At 61.1% G+C, this 8,006-nt stretch overlaps 1 protein-coding gene across 2 annotated transcripts in view; it reads left to right on the top strand.

Moving 5' to 3' along the window:
• SHANK2 (SH3 and multiple ankyrin repeat domains 2) overlaps positions 1-8,006 on the top strand; it is a 169,644-nt gene that overhangs the window by 107,176 nt on the left and 54,462 nt on the right. Inside the window, exons 1-3 of one of the 2 annotated variants that reach the window (XM_049781184.1) lie at positions 275-685; positions 725-883; positions 2,474-2,598. In XM_049781184.1, the coding sequence (XP_049637141.1) occupies positions 589-685; positions 725-883; positions 2,474-2,598 (381 nt within the window). In that variant the 5' untranslated portion in view covers positions 275-588. Of the gene's footprint in view, positions 1-274; positions 686-724; positions 884-2,473; positions 2,599-8,006 lie in introns of those variants that run through there. The other variant, XM_049781183.1, reaches the window with a different exon arrangement.

Below are 8,006 nucleotides of genomic sequence, written 5' to 3'. Positions count from 1 at the left end.
GCCCACCCGCCTGCACCCGGGCGCGGCCTCGGGATGGCCACGGGCACCGGAGGGATGACGCCGCCGCCCCCCGCACCCCGCGCGCCTCGGACGCGCTGAGCGTCCCCGCACCCCGAGGCAGCGGGACTGGGGCTGGGGGAGCCGGGGAGCCCCCGGGAGCCCGCCGATCGCCTCTCCGAGCCCCCTCGGACCCCCCAGCGGGCGGCCCCCCGAGCCCGGCTCGCGCGCCTGGCACCGCGCGCGCGCGCACCGCCGGCCTCTCCATCGCTCCATCTCTCCATCTCTCCATCCAGCCGTGCGCGCTCCGTGGCGCGCGGGGCGCACGGCGGGGACGGTCCGGGGGCCCGGCCGCCCCGCCATGGACCGGACCGAGGGGTCCTCCCGCCGCTGCCCGAGCCCCCCCAGGAGCCCCTCGGCGGCGCCGCGCCCGCCTCGCCCCTTCGCAGGCCCCCCCCAGCCGCCGTGACTCCTCCCGCGCCCCGCGCGCCTCCAGCCTCCCTTCCCATCCCTTCCCTTCCCTTCCCGGCCCTGCCCGGCCCTGCCCGGCCCTCCACGCCAGCATCCCAGGCTGGTCCGTCGGCCCCGGCGATGGACGTGCCCGTGCCCGTGCCCGTCCCGGTGCCCGTGCCGGTGCCCATCCCCGTGCCCATCCCCGTCCCCGGCGGTGGAGGAGGAGGAGGAGGAGGTGGAGGAGGAGGAGGAGGAGGAGGAGGAGGAGGAGGAGGAGGAGGAGGCCAGGCCGCCCTGATGATGATGACGGCGCACGGTAACGGCCGCTACCCGCGGGATTCTCCCTACAGCGACTGCACGGTCCAGGACAAGACGGTGGTGCTGCAGAAAACCGACAATGAGGGGTTCGGCTTCGTGCTCCGGGGGGCCAAAGGTCAGAGCGCACACGCGTGTGGATGTGTGTGAGTGTGTGTGTGTGTGTGTGTGGATGTGGGTCTCTCTGCACGGCCCTTGCCCAGGAAGCCTCATCATTTGGGAAGGATGCACAGAGCCTGTTTGTCAACCCCTCTCCTAGCTGACTAGATCCAGGACTTGCCCCAGGATTTGTGGTTCTCTGGCCCAGGAGGCTCACAGCCTCCCCACCATCAACCCTCATATACGCTTCCCTCCCCCACCGTTTTTTCCCCTTTGATTTGATTTATTTTTATTTTTCCTTTCTCCTGCCTCCCCCATCATGGAGCGCTTCGCTTGCTCCCTGTGTGCCATGGTTCCCGGCTTCCTTCAGACGGGCTGGGCTCTCTCTCTCTCTCTCTCTCTCTCTCTCTCTCTCTCTCTCTCTCTCTCTCTCTCTCTCTCTCTCTCTCTCTCTCTCTCTCTCTCTCTCTCTCTCTCTCTCTCTCTCTCGCTCTCTCTCTCACTCGCTCTCCGGCTCTCCAGCTCTCCAGCTCGCTGGCACGGAGCTGGGGTGGCCAAAGCGCCTGTTCCTTAAGGTGACTTTGCACAGGCGTGGTGGACTCAGCTGGTGGCAGCCACGTCACGTGGCCCTGGGCTGGGGGCTTCGGGGATGCACCCAGCCAAGGCAGCTCTCCCCCTCACCTCTCTCTCTTCTCTCTCTCTGTGCCCCCAGAGTTGAGGATGGAGGGACATGGGGGTGTCCCCCTTGCAAAGCAAACAAAATGTCTCCCGGCTCAGAGACAGCTGTCCACAGCGTGTGTGGGGCCGAGCCATGTGGGGGATTTTTCTAGGAGCCTCCAGGCCATGCAGTGGGGGTGGGAGTGAGGGGTCTCCCATACTTGTACTGATAGAGTCCCCCTCCCCCCGATTTTGGCTCTGCTGAGGTGCCTGTCTGTCCATCCACCGAGGCCTGTCCCCCTCCCCCAGCTAAAGCATCCTCTTCCACCCACCCCCTCCACTCATTCAAGTCCCATCTCTTGAACCCTAGATAGAGTTGGGTTTGCCCCCCCCCCAAGCTCAGCCTGGAAGCCCGAGGGGTGCTGGGCTCCGAGGGGGTGAGCGACCAGAGACACCTGGTGGCCACCACCCCCAACCCACGGCCCAGCTGTCACAGGAGCAGTTTCCAGAACTACAGCTGCCCAGTTCAGGCCCGTGGGCCGGTTGTTCTGTTCTGTTCTGACCCTTGGTGCACAGGACTGGAGGTCTTGAGTGGTGTGTGTGTGTGTGTGTGTGTGTGTGTGTGTGTGTGTGTGTGTGTGTGTGTGTGTGTGTTTGGGACGGGCTTTTGGGGTATGGCTCTGCCTCTTTGGGCGATGGGGCTTGGGGAGGGGGGGCTTCCCATTTTTAGCCCGGAAAATGTTTAGTCACTGATGCTTTGAAAGAAAATGACAGCGTGGGGACGCACCACCGCCATCGAGAGCCGCAGGCTGTGGGAGGCGGAGACCGGAGGAGCCTACTGTCGTGGTCCTCCGGATGTGGCCGGCTTTGGCGTCCCGACGAGCCTGGGGAGAGTGGCAGGATGGCCCCCCGAGACCCCCTCCCTGGTGCTGAGCGGCCCCTGCCTTTGCAGCCGATACACCCATCGAGGAGTTCACGCCTACGCCCGCCTTCCCAGCGCTGCAGTACCTGGAGTCCGTGGACGAAGGCGGCGTGGCCTGGCAGGCTGGGCTGCGGACCGGAGACTTTCTGATCGAGGTAGGGCCCAGCTGCTGGGTGTTCTCTTGCTTTTTACTGTGCCCACTTGGGCCCGGGGAGGTCGCCGGTTGCTGGGTTCTCGCCACCTTCCATTGGCTCTGCACGTGGAACATAGAGGGTGGACGTATGTGTCCGCGGCGCTCGGCCCCTGGCCTTGGAGCAGGAAGGCACACAGGCCTGGTTGTTCAAGGTCTCCTTTCGGCTTGTGGGGAGTTTCTAGCACTGGAGTGGACTTTCAAGCTGACAGAAGCCACCCCTGGGTGGCCCTGAGGACCAAGACGCCTAGGTGTTGCGGGTGGCCAGAGTTGATGGTGTTTTAGTTGCGCTAGAAGTGAACTCACACTGTCCGATGGTTGGAAGCCCAGCATTTGCCTGTTGGAAATAGGACATGGGGCGTCTCTGGCGGAGAGAAGAGCCCAGAATTGGAGTTCTGCAGGTTTGTGGTGCTGAGGTTCCCCCAAAGGGGTCATGTGGTCGGTGATGGCCAGCTGGGCCCACGACCAGCACCCCCGCGTTGCCCATTCTAGTGGATTGAGGCGTGTGTAGTTGTCTGCAAAGACTGAGGCTTGAAATGCTTGCTGTGTGTTGTACCCCCAGGCCCAGCTTGCCTCAGGCGCACGTGGAGGTAGGGAGGCCTGGGTGGGGGTGGGAGGCGCCGGCAGTAGGTGGCTGAAACCCGCTCTCCCCGCTGTCTCGGCTGCTCTGGCCCCAACTCCTGCCTGCAGATGGTGGTATTGGGGAAACCAGGACCAGATTAGGTGAACAAGGTGCTGTGGCTCTGTCCAGGTGCCCAGGGAAACTTGTGCACCCAGAGCTGCCATGGGAAGAGCCCCGTTCGTTGAGGAAGAGAAAGTGGGAGCCGAGGGCACCCGACTCCCCTGGGGGTGTGGGGGCCCCAGATTCTGCGGCGGCTCCTGTGTGTTCGCCGGGTTTGTAACCTCGTGGAACGTCGGTCGGGTTGAGTCACCTTCCGTAGGACGCAGCTGAGATGCCAGAGCCCGGCTGTGCGGCTGCGCGTGCTGCGTGCGTCTGTCTGTGTGTGTCTGTGTGTGTTTGTGAGTGCTGCTGGGTGGCTAAGCGTGCCTGCATGTCTGTGTCCGTGTGCCTGTGTGTTTCTGTGTGTCTGCTTGTGTCTGAGCATGCCTGTGTGTCTGTGTCTGTGAGTATCTGTGTGTTTATGAATGTGTATGTCTGTGTGTGTCTGTGTGTGTCTGTGTGTCTCTGTGTGTCCATGTGTCTCTGTTCGGGCCCCACTGAGCGAGTGGGCAGGCGGGTGCTTGGAGCCTGTCCTGGCAGCGCCGTTTCATGCTTTGCCATTAAATAATAAATAAAGCTTTGCAGATCCGGCATGTTCCCTGGTCGGGCCTGAGGACCATCTCGGTGAGGGGCCGTGAGAAGCGCTGGGCTTGGGCTGCTGTTGCTATCAGTTGCAGACATGGGGGCCTGTCCTCTCCAGGCAGAGCAAATCAGGGGGCCGGGTTGGAATGGCGGTGTTGGGGCGCTGTGTCCAGAGCCCCTTGGCACCAGCCTGTTCAGTGTCTAGACGATTCTCATGCCCTGTTTGGTCCCACCCTCAGGGTCTGCAGACTCGGGGTCTCGGCATCAAGGCTGGCCTGGAGGAGGAGGCAGGGCCTAGTGGCTTGTTACCTGAGGACAGGGGACACGCCTCTGTCCTCCGTTTGTTTCCTGGCTACCTCGTTGGCTCAGAAACTCTCCCTTGGGTGCTCGAATGAGAGGGATGAGAATCTAGCTCTGCCTGAGAACTTTGCTCCCTCCTGCCTCCTCCTGAGAACACGGTGGCCTGTGATGGGGCTTTGACCGTGTGAGGAAAAGATGATGACAACTGTGTCCCCTGGGGTGCCTACCCTCCATGGACAGCCCCTGAGTTGGACAAATCATTTTACTGTTCCCTGTACCACCAGCCCAGCCCTGGCTGAGCACCCGCCCCCAGCATTTGTTGGCTTTGTGCTCACTGCCACACCCCCATTTTGACCTCCTTCCGGCCCTGGGCCAGGCCCTTCTCCCAAAGGCCAATCCCAGGGTGCTGTCCCCCAACCCAACTATCTGACAGGTCCTTCTCTGACAAACCCATTGCTAATGTGGGAGGCAGGAACTCTGTAAGGAGCAGAGACCTTTGGATCTTGGGTCTGGTGGGCTCAGTGTCCAGGGTTCAGTTTCGGGAGCCATGGCAAGGTGTGTCCATGGGGCAGTGAGAGCCCAAGAGGAGAGGGAGGCAGTGAAAGTGGGGGAGGGGCTTTCCTCACAAGTCAGCCCCGGGAGTGGGGACTCCAGCACTCAGCACCCGTGGGCACTCTGTCCCTTTATGCTGCCACAGGAGACCCATTTTGGGGGGTCCGAGGCATCCCAGACTAGGGGTCGCACTTGTCAGGGAGCAGTGTAAGCCTGCTCAAGATGGCACGGCTATTTCTGGCTTGCTCAAGATGACACGGCTATTTCATGAGGCTGATACTGGTCGGGCCTCATTTTCCACCCCTGGGATGGGCCAGGAGGGCTCAGACAGTTTGGGGATGAAGTCTGGCACCCAGTAATCCAGAGGCAAGAGTTGGTGTGGGTGCCATTTTGAAATCTTCCCCAAACCCCGAGTGGGACAGTTGAAGCCTGACCAGCCATATGTAAGGCAGACGCTGTCGCTGTGAAAGTGGGCTCAGACCCTGAACCCTTCCTGGCCTCTAAGCCTGGGCCCTCGCCCTGGCCAGCCACCTGTTGGCTGGCAGGGTCTGGTTTCTTCGTAAACAAAAATATCTTGAGTGTCAAAAAGTAGGGGCTCAGGGGCCGGAGCAATAACACAGTGGTAGGGCAATTGCCTTGCACGTGGCTGATCCAGGATGGACCTGGTTTGATCCCCAGCGTCCATAATGGTTCCCCAAGCCAGAAGCGATTTCTGAGTACATAGCCAGGAGTAACCCCTGAGTGTCACTGGGTGTGGTCCCAAATTAAAAAAAAAAAGTAGGGGGCCAGAGTGTAGCACAGCAGGGAGGGCGTTTGCCAGGGTTCGCTCCCAGGCATCCCATAGGGTTTCCCTAGCCTGTCAGAAGTGATTGCTGATCTCCGAGCACTGCCACGTGTGGCCCAAGCCAAAATAGAACAAAAATTTCTGCACGTCTTGGTCCAGATGGGAAATGGGGTGTGAGAGCTATGAGAAGAGCACTGTAGAAGGAGCAGAGGAAGGACAGGAAGGCGAGTGCAGCCCCTATCTGTCTGTCTGTCTGTCTATCAGTCTGTCTGTCTGTCTTTCTCTCTCTCTCTCTCTCTCTCTCTCTCTCTCTCTCTCTCTCTCCCTCCCTCCCTCCCTCTCTCCTCTCCCCCTGCACCCGAGAATGGAGGTGTGGTTCCCACCTCCGGGGCACCATGGTCTCTACCGTCTCCCGGAGAGACCCAAAACCGGTCCCTCTGTTCCTTGTCACCCTGACTTGGTCTCATGTCACATCTCTGAGGAGGTGTCCCTGGTAATTAGGCTTCAGTCTCGGCCTCCATCACCGGTCGTGGCTTAGGCTGGCTGGAGTCTCTGAGCCAGAGGGAGAGAGGCTCCTTCTGGGGCCTCCAAAGACGCCCCCTCCCTCCCTCTTCTTCCCTCCCCTCACCCAAATTGGGGCTGGCAGCTGAGTGCTTAAGGCTCTTTCAGGGACGTGCCGCCGGGCACACCCAGCACCTTTCAGGTGACAGGGAGTCGGCAGGGCCAGGATCTCTGGAACCATCCATCAGCACCCACGAGTCCTCCCTGCTCCAAAGACACAGACTTGAGGACTCTGAACTTTCTTTGTGTTTTGTTTTTGTTTTTGTTTTGGGGCCTCACCCAGCAGTGCTTGGGGGTTACTCCTGGCTCTGTGCTCAGGAATCACTCCTGGCAGGGAGAGAGCCATAGCACAGCGGGGAGGGCATTCGCCTCGCACGCAGCCAACCTGGGTTCGATCCCCCAACCACTGGCAGGTGTGATTCGTGAGCACTGCCGGGTAATGCCCAAAATTGAACAAACTAAAAATTGCTCCTGGCAGACTCAGAGGAGCCTATGGGAGGCTGGGGATCCAACCCACTGTTGGAAGAGAGACCCTGACTGGATTGGGGACAGTTCTACAGTCGGGCTGACAAGGTTGGGGGTTCAGGGCCCTGCACAAGCCCCCATATTTCTGTGCCCATGGCTGGGCCTGGCAACTCTGGGCAACTCTGTCTCTCCTGGCAGGCGCCTCCGGACTTGGCCGGGACCTGGGCTCCAGGGGTGCCGCAGCCGCACTCAATTGTGCCCTGGCACCAGCCTGGCTTCAGGCAATCTGGCATTTCTCCTCTCGCTCCGCCTGCCTGGCCGACCAGCCACCAAACCCCACAGCAAGGCCAGGACTCCGTGGGGGGCAGTTTCTGCAGTGCCAGACACACTCGGGTCATGTTCACCCCTCTCTGGCCAGTCGAGCAGGATGGGGACCCCACGTGTCCTGCTGCTGGCCCATCTGGCTTGTCTGAGGGTGCCCTTCCACCCCCATTCCTCATGCCTCTCACAGGGCCATGAGTGAACATTTAATTTAATTCAGGCCAATGTGCTGCAGACATCACTGAGAAACTGGGGTAACGGGAGTGGGGATAGGGGGTGCTTCTAGGCGCGGGGTCCTGCCGTGGTTTCTGTGCATGAGGGACCCTCCCCCTTTTCCAGGGGGTCTCGTGGGGTCCAGAGGCCTTTCTGAGCATCCCTGAGTATTTCTGTTCTGCACTTCTGGGCTCTCTCATGCTGCTGATTTGGGGCACATGGATTGACCCCTCCCCCATGCCTGGGTCCATGCTGGGGATGGCTGTATTTTTCTGGCCCTCACCCCACCTTTGCTCAGAGCTCAGCCTCAACTTCTTCACGTTGGCGGAGCGCAGGCCCCACCAACAGAAAGTTCTCAGGGTTCAAGTAGCAATAAAAGTGCACCCCTCCCTGCGGTCCAGGTTATCAGGGGTCCCGGATTCTCAGTGCATGCACCGCCTGGGGAGGATCTCCGCTCCACCAAGGGAGGCTAAACCCTGTGCCTTCCTACAGCCTGAGCCACTGTATGCCAGGAAGTGTGGGGATGCCCCTCTGTGCCCCCTCTGGGAAGCAGCTGGAGGAATAGTGCCAAAGCCCCGCTGGGAGGGGACCCCCAGGCCGCATGGCGGCCACGGTGGTTCTGAGTCTCACCGCGTTCATTTCGGGGCTCCCATTGCAGCATCAGTGATTTCAATTTGAGGCTAAAAAAAGCTTCAGCATCACTTCAGGGCTTCACGGCTGCTGTGCGCTGCCGGCCCCGCGGGGCTGGCAGATGGCATTGTGGGCCTTCGAGGGGTGAGGGAGAGAAGAGGGAGGGGGGTCAAGGGACGCCCCCTCCGAACCCTGCAGGACTCTGGCCCAGCACCTGGTTTTCCTTCCGGGCCTCGGTTCCTTG

The sequence above is a fragment of the Suncus etruscus genome, chromosome 9 (genome assembly GCF_024139225.1).
Source record: "Suncus etruscus isolate mSunEtr1 chromosome 9, mSunEtr1.pri.cur, whole genome shotgun sequence".
Classification (NCBI taxonomy): domain Eukaryota; kingdom Metazoa; phylum Chordata; class Mammalia; order Eulipotyphla; family Soricidae; genus Suncus; species Suncus etruscus.
This window is presented reverse-complemented; position numbering and strand designations above follow the sequence as displayed.